The sequence below is a fragment of the Lycium ferocissimum genome, chromosome 4 (genome assembly GCF_029784015.1).
Source record: "Lycium ferocissimum isolate CSIRO_LF1 chromosome 4, AGI_CSIRO_Lferr_CH_V1, whole genome shotgun sequence".
In the NCBI taxonomy this organism is placed as follows: Eukaryota; Viridiplantae; Streptophyta; class Magnoliopsida; order Solanales; family Solanaceae; genus Lycium; species Lycium ferocissimum.
This window is the reverse complement of record NC_081345.1, coordinates 45,771,875-45,788,353: the sequence shown is the minus strand read 5'-3', so window position 1 is coordinate 45,788,353 and position 16,479 is coordinate 45,771,875. Positions and strand designations below refer to the sequence as shown.

At 31.7% G+C, this 16,479-nt stretch overlaps 1 protein-coding gene across 2 annotated transcripts; it reads left to right on the top strand.

The window, feature by feature from the left end:
* Positions 1–3,860: 3,860 nt before the first annotated feature.
* LOC132053283 (glycolate oxidase-like) lies at positions 3,861–9,939 on the top strand. 2 transcript variants are annotated; one of them, XM_059445243.1, is made up of 12 exons: positions 3,861–4,018; positions 5,065–5,226; positions 5,973–6,097; positions 6,485–6,531; positions 6,805–6,882; positions 6,973–7,097; positions 7,373–7,439; positions 7,531–7,593; positions 7,974–8,043; positions 8,141–8,241; positions 8,552–8,656; positions 9,413–9,939. In XM_059445243.1, exons 2-12 carry the CDS (start codon positions 5,087–5,089, stop codon positions 9,605–9,607), a joined length of 1,116 nt encoding a protein of 371 aa, XP_059301226.1. In that variant the 5' UTR covers positions 3,861–4,018; positions 5,065–5,086; the 3' UTR covers positions 9,608–9,939. The 2 variants fall into 2 exon arrangements, with proteins under 2 accessions (XP_059301226.1, XP_059301227.1); XM_059445244.1 differs by having other exon boundaries at positions 3,979–4,121.
* The last annotated feature ends 6,540 nt before the right edge of the window (positions 9,940–16,479 follow it).

The following is a 16,479-nucleotide window of genomic DNA, read 5'->3' as shown; positions in this document are numbered from 1 at the left end:
AAAGAATTGTAACTTATACTATAGTACTTTTCGAATAGTTATCGGATATCTAAATTTTAATTATAAAATATTAAATTAACCTAATCCAATTTAATTTCGAAGATTAGTTAAATTGACTTTCGAGAAGCAAAATGTGACATGTATTTTGAGATGCAGGGAGTAGAGGTTTTTAGCTATTTGGGTCAATTTGTGCATAGTTCAGTCTATTTTATCGGTACCTACTATTTTTATCAGTACATATATTGAGAACTCTGCTCACCACAAAAAAGAGACGGATGTAAAGAAATTATCTAGCTTGATTTATTTCTAATAAATTTAAACTTTTGACTTTTCTTGATTTTCATCCATTTGGAGTGCTCTTTAGAATTTGTTTATGTGAGCTTGCTAATATTAGGATTGGGCTCCTCTCCATTTCCCTTCTCTCCATTTTCCCCAAGTTCTATCTTGGATTAGAGACACATGGCATGGGTTAGAATTAATGGCTAAGATTTAATTGACTAAAACAAGGCCCTAACCATGATTACATAATTAATAACTTTTCCATAATTATATTAGAATAATTTTCTCTCTCTTCCTATTGTAATATTCCATCTTTTTTTACAATCATGACAAATCTTTAATGGTGATATTTTTCAGAATATAGACAACTCTTTCGAAAATATACAATTACCAATTGAATAATGGGGTCTATATTATGTAAATTAGTAAGCATCATAATTGAAAAAATGGAAAATATCACCAATTGAATATTGGGTCTATTAGGGGAAAAAAATTAAGTAGCAAAAAATAATCGGATAAATCAGAAAAGATATTTTACTGGGTAGGAAAAGTAAATAGGAAGAGAGAGAAAATTATTCTAATATAATTATGGATAAGTTATTAATTATGTAATCATGGTTAGGGCCTTGTTTTAGTCAATTAAATCTTAGCCATTAATTCTAATCCATGCCATGTGTCTCTAATCCATGATAGAACTTGGGGAAAATGGAGAGAAGGGAAATGGAGAGGAGCCCAATCCCTAATATTAATCATTTCAAAGCTGGAGAAAGGAAGAGTGTTAAGGTATATTGACCGCTAGCATAAAATGTATCAATTTATGATAAATTCTCATAATACAACATAAAATGAATTTAAGGGCGTGTTCGGTATGGAGGAAATAATTTTTCAAAAAATATTTTTCATGTTCGGTTGATCAAAATATTTGGACTCTTTTTTTTTTTTTTTTTTTTTTTTTTTCAGGAAAACAAGTTCCTTACAATTGAGGAAAATGTCTTTCCTGATGGAAGTAAGGAAAACAAGGCCACATGTGACATTCCATATTAATTATTTTCTCCCCGCCCTCGAACTCACCCTCACCCCCACCAAACCACCCCACTGTTTAAACTCACCTACCCCCAACCAAACCCCCACTCCACCCACCACCCACCACACTCCCCACCACACCACCCACTTTCCACCACCCACCCCCACACCACCCTACTCCGAAGTTTCTATGTCATATATTTCATTTTACTTTTATAAAAAATGGAAATTTTTTTTACCCACCATCCCGCCCTCCACCCCCCCCCCCCCCCCCCCCTCCCAATTTTCTATATTATTTTTTTTATTTTACTTTTATAAAAATTATAAAAAATGAATTTTTTTTCTTACCCCCGCCCCCTCCCCGAATTTTCTATTTCATATATTTTATTTTACTTTATAAAAAAAGGGAAATTTTTTCTTACCTACTCTTGGTGGGGGTAGGGGTGTAGGGTGGTGGGCTTTTTGGGGTGGTGGGTGGTGGGTGATCCGGTGGAGTGGTGTGGTAGTGGAGTGGGAGTAGATGGGTATCTTTCGAAAAATATTTTCCGCTAGCAAATTGAACATGAGAAAATAAGTAAGAAATTCAATTATTTTTCAAAAAACATTTTCCTGCATAATGAATACAAAATGGAGAAGCATAATCAATGAGGATTCATATAGCTAGCCGATCCCAAAATACTTGAGATTGAGGCATAGTTATTATTGTGAGGGCGGAACTAGCATAGGAAGTACAAGATCGATAGAACTCAGTAGGTTTGGTCAGAATCCTATATACTTCATTGACAAATTCACTCAATATGTACTTTAATAAACTTTAGAACCCATAAACTTCGAATTCATAACTCATAAACTTCGAATTCTCATATATGAGAGGTGATTTCAATCGTAAATTGATCTTTATTTTCATTGAGATGAAATTGCATATGTCTTATCATATTTCTCAAGTGTTTTGCCCCTCATTTTATGATTGAGGGAATATATGATGACAAACCGCTTTTTCATTTACTTATCATCCGCCTTTTTAGCCTCCTATTTTTTTATTTTATTTTTATCAGATAAGAAAAGATAATGACAGTGGCAACGAAAGTGGGATAAGACGTATGACTACACGCCACAGAGAATTATCAACTACAAAATACAAACATGTAAGTTCAAAGATGTCTTAATAGATGAACATTTTGGAAAATTATTGATGGGATGATAATAGAGGCAAGTAGCACTGTCGGCAATACGGGTTTGACAATTCATAATGAATTCTCATAATATAACCTGAGATTAATTTAAATGGAGAAATGTAATCAGTGAGGATTCATATTGCTAGTTAACCCTAAGATATTTGAAGGGCATAGCTAGCATAGGAAGTGATTCGGCAAAATTCAATAATTTTTGTTTGAATCTTGTATATTTATTGAGAAAGACGTATAATAAACTTTAAAACTTATAAACTTCATAATCTAAATTCGCCATCTCTGGTGATCATTGAGTGCACTTTTCGCATTCTTTCGCTAGGTACAACGACTCTCAATTTTTCACACCATTTTTTCGTAACTAATTATTTGCATTTTAAGTCTCCAATATATTTTTACAAGATAATGGAAAAAGGCAAAGAGAGTGGGCATAAAATGATAAGATGTATGACAAATACCACATAGAATTATTACTAAAAAACAAACTACAAACATGTAAAGTTCAAATATGTCTTATAGATGAACGCATTTTGGAAAATTATTGACGTGATATGATAAAAATGTGATAATCATAATAAAGGCAAGACGTATAATAAACTTTAGAACTTAAAAACTTTAAATTATGGATCCACCATCTCTGGTGATCGTTGAGTACTCTTTACACATTGTTTCACTAGGTACAACGACTCTCAATTTTTCACACCATTTTTTCTTAACATATTATCCGCCTAAGTTTAAGCATTTAACTACAAATGGCAATGGCAAAGAGAGTGGGCGTGAAATGATAAAATGTATGACAAAATACCACGCAAAATACCACATAGAATTATTACTAAAAACAAACTACAAAACATGCACGTACGTTCAAATATGTCTTATAGATGAACACATTTTTGAAAATTATTGAGGTGATATGATAAAACTGGGATAAGCAAATAGAGACAAGACGTATAATAAACTTTAGAGCTTATTAACTTCAAAATTTGGATTCACCGTCTCTGATGATCGTTGAGTGCTCTTTTCGCGTTCTTTCACTAGGTACAGCGACTCTCAATTTTTCAAAGTAACTAATTATCATCATTTTAAGCCTCCTATTTTAACAAGATAATGGCAATGGCAAAGAGAGTGGGCATATAGTGATAAAACGTAGTATGACAAAATGCCACAGAATTATTACTAAAAACAAACTACGAACATGAAAGTTCAAAATGTCTTATAGATGAACACAGTTTTGGAAATTATTGAGGTGACATGATAAAAATGTGATAAGCATAAAAGAGATAAGCGGTAGAGAGCCACTCATCTGTTTCTCCTAATCGGATGTGGTTTTGAATACTCACCTCCAAATACTCATCCTCAATATGTGTCTCTCTCTTCTTTTAGGCTCAACTTCTTTGTCTTCTTCCTTAATTTTTTTATATAATTGGTTTCTTCCTGATATCTTTGTCCGTACTATTTCTTATGTTTTTTTCTCTATCTTTTTATCAACTATAGTTTCACTCTTCTCCATTGCTTGGGAGTACTCCAAGGTTTGCTCTAACTTCCTTTCAAACACTTTCTTTCTTTTTCCTTCTCAAGAATCTTGAACTCTTTATTATTTGTTGCTGGCATAGCTACATAGACTGAAGAGTGGTCAGTTGAAGTACACATCTGGTCGGAAAATTATACTTTGTATATCGAAATAATATTGCATATATAGATATATAATAAATCTTGAACACCCTCTGAGCTATATTTGTTGCATGCATGTTTATACTACCTCTTTTTGTTCAACATGGATAGGAAGTAACTCACAATGTCCTACTCGATATCGTTAATCTTTATTCTTGTTTTCTCTTATTCAAGTGATGTGTTTTCTTCCAAGCATGTCAATGTTGCATCTTGTGTATAGATAGATATATAATCCAATATTGTCTTATCTATTACTCTCTCTGTTTCACTTTATGTGATGCAGTTACTATTTGGAGAGTCAAAGGAATATATTTTCTCGTATTTTAATATTTTGAATTTTGACTTAACTATATGTTTATATAGTTTCTGAATATGTAAATTTTATTTCGAAAAGTTTATAGATTCTATATCTTAATTCACACTGAAAATTAGTTAGTTTGACGCTCGTTACTCCGAATCCTCTCATAGAAAATGGGACGGATGGAGTATTATATAAGTATGGTAACCCCGTTATATCCTAGTTGGATAATCAATTATGGCCTAAGTACCAATAAACGTGGTGATGGATGGATAAGGCCCCTCCACCCTTACCCAGAGGTCTCATGTTCTAGCTCTAGGTATGGAGAAAATCTTGTTAGGAAACGCTTTCCCCTTAAATGGGCCTTATGCGGCGCAAATCTAGATTAGTCGGGGCCTCAATATGGGTACCGGACACCGGATTGGAAACTAAAAAAATTATGGTCTAAGTAGACTTTACATTTTTTTTGCACCCGTTGGCTAGATGATCTTCTTTGTTTTACATCATAAGATTATACAGATTCATGGAACAGTACTAAAGCCTGTTGAAATGTTACTTGATTTATCACTTGACAGACTGAACTTCTATTGTTTTTACATAATTAAGGGGAGAATAAAACAACTACAAAATGGGGGAGATTACCAATGTCATGGAGTATGAGGCTATTGCCAAGGAAAAGTTGCCAAAGATGGTGTATGACTACTATGCATCTGGAGCAGAGGACCAATGGACTCTGGCTGAGAACAGAAATGCCTTTTCAAGAATTCTGTAAGTTGCTCTAGCCATCATAGACCTAACTCCTAAATTGCTTCAGACTTAATATCGGTCACTGAACTTCTCCACTATATCTGTAAAGTCACAAACTTTTGTCACATTAAAGTAATTGAACTTTACCGGATAAGAAATAAAGTCATACTCCCTCCATCCCAATTTATGGGCACCTTTCGGATTTGAAGAGTCAAACAAGTTTTTCTTTGTCCGGGATTTTTCCAATATGCCTTTTAAATAGTTTGAATTGTTAATTATTGTGACGTATAATACTTCTTACGTAGTTTTCTAAATATGTAAATTTTATTTTTAAAAACTTAAAGATTCTATGTGCGATTCAAGAAATTTGACTCTCGAAATTCAAACTGCATCACATAACTTGGGACAGCGGGAGTAAAAGTTTACCTATTATGACAGTGAAATCACAAAACTATATATTCTTACATAAAGTAACTTAACTTTACCCAATATAGTTAAAGTGGATAATGTTTAGTGACTTCACTGTCATAATGGGTAAAGTTTTCTGACTTTATTGTTATAGTGGATAAAGTTCATAATAAAGATAGTTTTGTTACCTCACTGTTATAGCTGGTAAAATAGTTTTGTGACTTTGTTGTTATAGTGGATGAAGTTTCGCAACGATATGTGAAGTTAATTCCAAGAGATCATTCAGGATGACTTTTGGCTACTATCCAATATCTACATAGTTGTTGTACTCATGAGCTGTTCTTTCTCCGTTTATGCAGGTTTAGGCCCCGCATTCTTATTGATGTAAGCAAGATTGACTTAAGCACAACCGTGCTCGGCTTCAAGATCTCAATGCCTATCATGGTTGCACCAACAGCTATGCAGAAAATGGCTCATCCTGAAGGTATACCTTGATTCTTACAAGTATCTTCATAGTTTATCCTCAAGTAATGCTGCCATATAAGTCCTTTTAGCAAAAACTTAGAAGTGTTTCGTCGTAACATCATAAGCGCTCAATGAATTTGGAATGTTTAATGCCTAAACTATTAGACTATTTCATGTAAGACTTACTGCAAATATGAACCAGACATTTGATATGTATGATATTGTAATGGATAAATTGTGGATCATGTTGGTTTAATCATTTTGTCTATGTTTGCGCGCCTGGATGAACGGGTTTTTATGTATAATGTCAAAAGTTCTTTTCGAGGACTTTAATTCCTATGTATTTGTAAATCTAGTAAAACAACTAGAATTTTTATATCTGATGACTTTGGTTGATTATTTGTAGGTGAGTATGCTACTGCAAGAGCAGCATCAGCAGCAGGAACAATTATGGTGAGTCTGTTGTGGCCTGTCAAGTATGACTTTGAACTATGCTGTCCACATTTTCAACACAAATAGGCTTTTAAGCGCGTCAAGTTATTGATGAATTTGAAAGGACATATCACTAAAATCCTAGAACACCTTAGATTATATGCATGATATCTGACTAAACCATCCAAGCAGCTCAGTCTAAGATTTAGCCTTAACTTGAAGAATGGAAAGTTACAGTGAGTTGTAATGTTTTTTCTTTCACTTTGTTGATGGTCTGACAAATTGGTGTTGCAGACATTGTCATCTTGGGCAACTTCAAGTGTAGAGGAGGTTGCTTCAACTGGACCCGGGGTCCGTTTTTTCCAGCTATATGTAAGCATGAAATTAAAGTATATCAGAAGTATACACACATTATATATACTACTCTAGAGTCTAAACATATATGATGTGGCGATTATCCAGGTCTATAAGGACAGAAAAGTTGTTGAGCAGCTAGTGAGAAGAGCCGAAAGGGCAGGTTTCAAGGCTATAGCCCTTACCGTTGATACGCCGAGATTGGGACGTAGAGAAGCTGACATTAAGAACAGGTGCATATTCCAATAGTGTAATTACTACAAAAAGAATTGGATTTAGCTACGAACTCCATCACTAAATTGCTCTTAGCAAACAAATTTTTCTAATAATTCATTGCTAATAATCCATCGCTAAATTGGATTAGCAACAGTCGACAGATTTTTCTGTTTAGCTACATAATTTGTCCATCGCTAATTCTTGCTTTTAATAGTGAATTGTATTACTTGTCTTGTCAGCTAAGGTGCATAAGATAAAGTTCCACAAGTTAATGTTTTCTCGCCCTGTGCAGATTTACTTTGCCACCATATTTGACACTGAAGAACTTTGAAGGACTGGACATTGGCAAGATGGACAAAGTGAGTGGAAAAACCGGAGTTTTTCCTGGCCCCATTGTACTAAATAATTTCTAAGATTTTTCGTGTCTTCTTAACAAAATTCTATTTGCAGGCTGATGACTCTGGATTGGCTTCATATGTCGCTGGCCAAGTTGATCGCTCTTTGAGTTGGAAGGTACTTTAACATCCTTATGCTTATGTAGCTCAAGAACTACAACTTTTAAAATCTTAAATTAGGTAGAAACGGATAAAAGTGTACAATACAGATATTTTGACCACAAAATGAAATGTGAATTCTGCAGGAGCTACCAAATGTTGTAGTGCTCCATCTTTTAGCCGCTTGAATTCATAGGAAATGGTATTCAAAACTATTTGGCATATAAAATGTAACTCTGACCTAGTAAATGTAATGCACTTTCTTTTTTAGTCTATTCAAAAAGAATGGGAAAGAGGAAGTTATTGTGAAACTTGCTCATCGGATGATGTCACTATCATGTGCTTTAAAATGAATCTCAAAGTATCAGATATCAAAAATTTATTTCTGAATATGCACAGGATGTTCAGTGGCTTCAGACAATTACTTCACTACCAATCCTGGTAAAGGGTGTACTTACAGCTGAGGATGGTAATATTATAACACTCTTAATAATTTCTCATCTATTATTCAGTTCAATACTTGTTCATATATTAGTGGTGAAACACTTTTTACTTTGGACCTGCAGCTAGAATTGCAGTTCAGTCTGGAGCAGCTGGTATCATTGTGTCGAACCACGGTGCTCGCCAACTTGACTATGTCCCTTCCACAATTATGGCTCTTGAAGAGGTATCTCACTTGTTTCTAGTTTACTGATTATCACTATCAAAAAACAGGAATTAGCTATGAACTTCAGTGCTAATCCATTGCTATATTGCTCGTAGCTAACAAAATTTTATGATAATCCATCTCTAAATAGGATTAGCGACGGATTTTGCTGTTTAGCTACGGAATTTGTTTGTTTCTAGTACCTGTTTTTTAAGTAGTGTATTGTTTTGGTTCCTCTCTCCCTGTCAGTCGTTTGTCCTCTGGAATTTGCGTTTGTTTGAAAGCTTGTATACTCTTCTTTACTCGCATCGGTTTTCATGTGAATATATAGGTTGTGAAAGCTGCACAAGGCCGTGTCCCCGTGTTCCTGGATGGAGGTGTCCGTCGTGGAACTGATGTCTTTAAAGCTCTGGCACTTGGTGCCTCAGGCGTGTTTGTAAGTACAACATAGCACAAACCTCAATCTTTTATTGTTCATTAGTCATTGCCAAGCAAAAAAGTGTCATTTTAAACTTTAAAATTTCCATATTTAGGACTAGAGCCTATCGTTCTATGGGCTCAACTGAACCTAGTATTTCCAACACGGAATATAGTACGTGAAAATCACTAAATTTTCAACAAAATATTAAATTCTGAACCCATGGTTTCAACAGTACAATGAGTCAGTGCAACTTTAAGGTTGAACTCATCGAGTTTAAATCCTAGATTTGCCTTAGGACTATTCTGGAAGTAATTGTGAAGCTCGTATATCTTTTGGGGTGATAATTAACCATACCTTTGTGATGCAAGAATGTGACATACCATCAACAATAACTTGTTCATTTGAAGTCTAATTTTAGCATTTTCAGTAGAAGTCACTTCCACTTGTAACAAATTTTCAAGGGGGTCGTATATACTAGCAGAGCTGGATTCAAAATTTGAAGTTTAGTGATTTCTACAGCGACCTCAAGTTAATATACAATAATAACTGGGCTCACGGTCATATAATTATAGATATTAGTGGATTTCTTAATACAAATACAGGGTTTGGGCAAAAGTTACTAGATTCACATGAATCCATAACTCCTAAGCTAGTCCGCCCTTGTACAGAAGGCCAGCTTTTTGGCACTTTGGTTTATGACATGCTATTCTTGTTTCTTCTTACAACTCACATGTTTTAGAGAAAACATGACATTTGTGGTGGCGTCTGCAGATTGGGCGACCAGTTGTTTTCTCATTGGCTGCTGATGGAGAAGCCGGTATCAGAAATGTATTGAAGATGATGCGTGAGGAGTTTGAGCTAACCATGGCATTAAGTGGCTGCCGTTCACTGAAGGAGATCACCCGTAACCACGTCGTGGCTGATTGGGAGGCTCCACGGGCTTCTCTTCCAGCGCCAAGGTTATAAGCATAAAACCTTTGGTGTCAAATTATTTCATCAAGGCTAAGTATTATTAGTTCCATATAAGTTTTGAATAACTTATTTATCTTTCGTTGGAACACTCATTTCTGTGTGATGAGTTATGCATTTGTTTTGATGGTGATGCATTTGTTTTGATGGTGTTAAGGTATTTGTAATTTTGTATTAGTTCCACATGTTCTGAATAACTTACTCATCTTTCATTGCAACACTCATTTCTGTGTGATGAGTTTGCATATGTTTTGATGATGTTAAGATATTTATTCCCAGTAATGTTAGCTGATTTTTTTTTTTATCAATGGCCAGAGATTCCTCCATTATATATTCTCCCTTTTTGTGGTATGCTAATAAGAATTTAAGTAATATACACAGTCAGTGTATATATATTTTACACATGTTATAGCAGGTAACATATCTTAATTTCAAGATTTTAAATCTCACATTTTAAGGAAATTTACCTGTACATATCATTTGAAGAATGGTGTAAAAAATAATTTACACTAATGATGTATAAAACTTAAACTCTACTGATAAAAGTCCATAATAAGTTGCAATGTACTCCCTTATTATATGACATTTTTTCTTATCGAGAGTCTATTTGACTAATCTCTGAAGCTATATTGGATTAGACAAACTCAATTATTAAAATTAAAATTTAGATGTTAAAAGACTATACGAAAAGTACTATAAGTTGCAATTCTTCTCATGTCAATATAATGAAAAAATATATTTTAAAATATTGGTCAAAATCTAAATAATTTAAATTTTTTAAAGCGAAAAGTGTCACATAAATTGGAACAAATATTTAATTAACTAATAATTCTTTGCAACATAAATTCTATCTAAATGTCTAGCTATGTACTTCTGAATTTAAAGAGACATTCTCTCCATCTACTATTTTGAGTTCTGCAGTGTTATATGGACTTATTTGCCAAATAGAAAATTTTATTTTCACATTCTCACTGTCTGACAGTAGAAATAGCATTAACTGGCCATTTTTTTCAGCCCAATCTTTGAAAAATAGCAGCTGCCATAAAATTTCAAATTTCAAAAGTGACCGAAAAGTGGTTGTTTGTGAATTTTACCCCTCCAGACAGTATACTAAAAATGTTCACATAATAAGAGAATAGTGATCATTTTTTAAGATTTAAGTAGTAGCTTATGGTTTAGTGGTTGTATATATACCTATGTTTGGGTCAAAACGACGATTAAGCCATTTGCAGGTTTATATGATTGTAACCCGTTAAAAATAATGACTATATTGAGGACTTAAGTAAATAGATTTGTAAAGAAAGAACCAAATTTTCCAACATGTATAAGATTTGAAAATTGACACGTTTCTATAATATTGGGAAAACTACGTATATATACATGTTAAGGAGAAATATTTACGAAACGTAACGATAGTTTTCCTTATTTACAAAACATAACGATATATTACAAAACATGACGGATTTTCATATATTTTTCGTTTTTTTATTTTTTTTTTCCAGAAAATATATATATTTTTTATAAAAAAATATTTTTTTTAAAAAAAATATTTTTATTTTTAAAAAAAATAATTTTTATATATATTTTTTAAATATTAATTTTTTTTTTTTTTTTGCTCAATGGCTTAAAAAATTACCTCATATTTCTATGTATGAAATGTGTATGTGTGAGCAAAATTTTTAATATAATTTTCATATACAAAATTTTGAGCGAAAACTTTAAGCCTTGAATATTGTATGAAAATTGTTACAATGTTGTTGTAGTTGTATTAATTTTCCAGAAACCTAATATGAAATTTATATACAAACAATGTGAATGAAATTCTAAGTCTTGAGGAAGATATACACATTTCATACCATTCTCATGCATAAAATTTTAAGCATAATGTTTAAGCCTTGATCAAGATATACACATTTCATACGTTCTTCATACATAAAATTCGAGCGAACTTTTTAAGCCTTGAGCAAGATATACACATTTCATACACAAAAATTTGAGCGATTATTTTAAGTCTTGAATGTTGTATCAAAGTTATATACAATGTTGTTGTAGTTGTATTAATTTTACGGTAAATCTAACATGAACTTTATACATGAAAATGTGAGCAAAATTTTAAGACATGAGCAAGATACAAATTTCATATTGTTTTCATACACACAATTTTGAGCGGATTTTTAAGCCTTGAACGAGATATACACATTTCATACATTTTTCATACACCGAATTTTGAGCAAACTTTTTAAGTCTTGAGCGAGATATACACATTTCATACAACTTTCATACATAAGTTTTTGAGCAAAAAAAAATATTAATTTTTTAAAAAATTAAAAAAAAATTAAAAAAAAATATTTTTTTTAAAAAAATAAAAAAATATTTTTAAAAAAAATGATTTTTAAAAAATAAAAAATAAAAAATAATTTAATTTAATTTTTTTTTTTTAAATATAAAGCATGTTTTGTATAGGATTTGTAATGTTATGTTTTGTAAATATAAAACTATCGTCACATTTCGTAAATATTTCTCCTTAAGATGTATATATATGTCAAAGACCCTTCTATATTTGTGTTCAATGGTCTATTATTGGCTGTCATCTTGACCAACTCTGGAGCCCAAAGGGTTTTTAAAAAGCAAGTTAAATGGCTTTTAAAGAACAAATTAAGCGGCCTTTTAATTTAGGGAGGGTAGGGAAAACTCTATTTATGTTTGGTTAGGCTATGAAATTGATGTATCACAAGTAGGAAAAGCAAACATAAATAGAATTAGATATACATTTAACAATCATTACACCAATTTTTAGGAGTTCTTTGGAGATAAAATTTTACGTCCTTAAATCTTCATGCCCAGGTTACTTGGTTTGGTAGATCTTTACAAATTTGCTTTTAGTTTTATATATTTTTTTAGTGAGAGATTATTAATTTTAAACGTAAAAGATCCGAAAATAACATTCAAGAAATCTTTGTAACATAATTTTCTTCTATTCAAAATTTAAAAGGCTATATTCACCAATTTATTTATTTTTTCTTATAAAAGATTTGTAATATATGAGAATTTCTCCCCTTGACATGAAGTATCTATTTTTCAAATGAGCGTGAAGTGGTTAATATAGGGGGTAGAATATGTTCATTTATGCGAGTCTGATTTACGCAACCTATGCCGTCATTTAGATTTTGCATTATTTTTAAAATTATATGACTATGACTCTAGGAACAGACAAAATATTGGACCGCAAAAACTTAGATTGTAGTTTAATGTTTTCTCATAAAATTTTCAGTTTTCTCAAAAGGGATCTTTGGTTTGTGGTCTAGAAGGTTCAAAAGTAGCACGAAATATAAATAAAAAATTATCATTTACTAAACAGCTGTCCAAACAGAGACAAAATCGGCGAAAGTTTCTATTTATGTAATTATTATTCTAACATTTTTCTTAAATGAAAATTCAACATATTTGTACCATACTAATTTATCATAGTTACATCATAAACTAAGATAAAATTATAATTTCATGATAAAATATGGAGTATGTAAAAATGTGTATCTTGTATTGATTGAGTTACTATAAATACCAAAGGCGATTAAATATTCACTCACATATCATGTGAAAGGGACATTAGATATGTATGACACACCTTTTGTGTTCTTTTCTTCTTCTTTTTTAATCTTTTGTATGTGGAGATCAACAATTCCTCTGGATAAGTTTATCCTTCCAAGGAATCCCTCAATTTTATAAAATGAGGTTGCGGTTGATAGAAAAGAAGAAAAAAAAACATAGTAACTAAGAAAAACAAATATAGAGTGCTTGTATAAATTTGCCTAAGTTTGGATAACTAAATACTATGTTATATATTATCAAATCGTATTAGATTGCGGTGGATGTCTATAATTCTCAAAGAAATAACACCTACTACTTTTCTCGATTAAGTAGATAACAACCAACTAGTCCAACCGATTATAGTTGTAACTCTCACACCTTCGTAACCTTTTCCGTGATCTTCCCACGATCTTCCCCATAATCTTAATGGTTAATGTCATGTTTATAACTCTTTGTAACCACGGGCGGAGCCAAGTAGCAACGAGGGGGTTAATCTGAAGCCCCTGGCTAAAAATTACACTATATATATAAGTTTTGTCTTTATTTATATATATAAAGAAATGTTGAATCCCCTTGACTTTTTCGTGTGTTTACTTCATCATATTTTGGACCCCCTTAATGAATATTCTGACTCTGCTGATGTTTTGTAACCACCTTTATGTACGTAATAGTATAAATAAGGCATAAAATGTAATGTGCGACAACCTTAGAAAAATATAAGAAAATCTTTATACTCTCATCTTTTGTATTTCTTTATTTGTTTTGTCTACTATATATATTTCTTATTTGCTCTCATTTTATAACATTATACATGTGAGTAAAACATTATTGTGTTATCTAAGCAACAATGGAATTGGATGGATTCATACCTGTTGACTTTCAAGATCTTTTGTTTAGATTAGCCAAATTTTGTAGTGTCATTAATTAGAAATTGGAAACATAAAAAATAAAAAAAAATAAAAACTACAAAACAAAAGTGCACGTTAATCATGTGCTCCTCATAGCTTAGTAGAGTAAACAAGTGGTTTAACATGAGCACAAGAATTTGTTTACGTGCATATCTAGTATAGAATTTCTTAGTTTGCAAGATATTTTTAGAAGATGTGCAAATGAATTACTCTCTCCATCCTCTTTTACTGGTCTGTTATCTTAAAAATATATTTTTCTTTTACTTGGTTATTTAAGAATATTAAGAAAGATTTATTAGTTTCTTCTAATATTATCCTTATTATGAAATAACTAATAGAGTACTAAATAGTAAATTTTAATTTTTAAAGCGTAGTTAATATGAATAATTAATAAAATTGACTTTAATAAATAATTTCTTATAGGTACTATCAAATTAATTAAGAAATATTTCTTCCATCCTATAATAAGTGTCATCTTAGCCAAAAACACGCATATTAAGAAACCAATGATGAAGTGTAAAGTTTACCAAATTACCCTTATGTAAACAAAAAAAAAAAAATCTTCTTGATGATTAAAACATGCACAAGCAGTCCATCTTTGACATTGGGAATCTAACCATCATTATTTACAGTACTACTACTTCTTTTGCCTCTAACTAATCCTATCTTCCATAGGCCAAAACTTTCATTTTCACGTGAAACCCAAAATTTGACATTGTGAATTTAACTTTTGGCCTTGAATAAAGAAACTTGTCATTTTTTGTTCAAGGGCAAAGATGGAAAAAACTAGTCAATACATGCCCTGGTATCCTAAGATGACACTTATTATGGAATAAGAAAATTTGGCTAAGGTGACACTTATTATGGGACGGAGGGAGTAGTAAAAGTATTGTGAAAACCCAGGGAATACTCAATGCACCAATTAATTTACTGTCAAATCCTTTTTAAATTGCCTTAAATCTCCTCTCACCTCCATAACTTTAATTTCTATTGCAGCTTACTAGCAAGAAAAAATAATTAGGATTGCTCAATTTCTGTATTTTCACCTAGAAAAGAAAGCCCTTTTGCAGTCTTTTCTCTCCAATCTCTATGAAAAGTTTACCAATCATCATGTACTCCATTATGTAGTAGTGGCAGTGTGGCACCAAGAAAACAGCAGAAGAGGCAAAGACAAAAATACTTTATTGTTTAAAGCTAAGATTAATCTAATATATACTCATAACTAATGCAAGTAAATGTAAAATAGCAACAAAAACTTTAGAAAATACTTATTGTTTAAAGCTAATATTAATCTAATATACTAGTAATATCTAATGCAAGTACATGTAAAATAGCAGCGAAAACTTTATTCTAACTAATTGATATTGTTTGTATGATCCTTTACTTTTCTTAAAAGATAATTAACCATTTTAAATGGAAAATGATCATATTTATTCTTTTATATTTTCAAATATTATTCATATTTACCATACTTTTGACTATTTGATTATAAAACTGCCTATCTATGTACTGTAGATACATAGAGGACTAGGAACTAATTCTAGAGACCCGGGTTCATTTTGCCTATTTGATGACTATTTGTAATTACACTCTCCTAATTTGTTACTTCATCCGTCCCATAATAAGTGTCACCTTAGGTAAAAAAGTTGTTCCATAATAAGTGTCACCTTAAAAAATCAAGACATAAATTAGCTAGTTTTTTCTAACTCTATCCTTAGAAAAAAAAATTAACAAATTAAAGTAACATCTAAATGATAATTGAAAAAAGCACATAGTAACTTAGTATTATTGGATTCCCAAAGTCAAAATGATTACTATTTGTGCATGCTCTAATCAAAAGGAAAAACTAATTTATTTTTACAATGTAGTGGTAATTTAGTATACTTCACATTATATTATTGGTTTCTTAGTATGCGTGTTTAGGTCACGCTTATTATGGGACGGAGGGTGTATTTGAAAAGGCTTGTCACGCTCGAAAAGAAGAGTGTGTTACGCGACGTGACAATCATTTAGACTGTATTTACATATATAACTATAATTTCAAAAAATTGCAAATTGTAGCTACATTTTGAGTTTTGTAGCAAATACACAACGCACACACGTAACTATATGTGTTGATATCGATGTGCTGATACAATTGATATCGGGCTTATACAGCTGAAACCGTCCTCCTGATACAGTTCTTTCGCTGATACTCGCCTGATACAACAACTATAGCTAAGTTTTGCAAATACATAAACTGTAGCTAACGTTTCATAAATTCGCTAGCTATTTGTAAAAAAAAATCTCTATATATACAGAGCCATATTAGCAATGTACGTTAAATAAATATAATTTGACTCGAATTCAAGTGTTTAATAAGTGCAATTTTTT

Bases quoted from the DNA above. Each gene is read 5' to 3' on its own strand.
- LOC132053283 (XM_059445243.1), top strand. From the start codon at position 5,087: ATGGGGGAGATTACCAATGTCATGGAGTATGAGGCTATTGCCAAGGAA. The intron at 6,098-6,484 runs GTATACCTTGAT...GATTATTTGTAG, and splicing joins GAAAATGGCTCATCCTGAAG to GTGAGTATGCTACTGCAAGA. The intron at 6,883-6,972 runs GTAAGCATGAAA...GCGATTATCCAG, and splicing joins TCCGTTTTTTCCAGCTATAT to GTCTATAAGGACAGAAAAGT.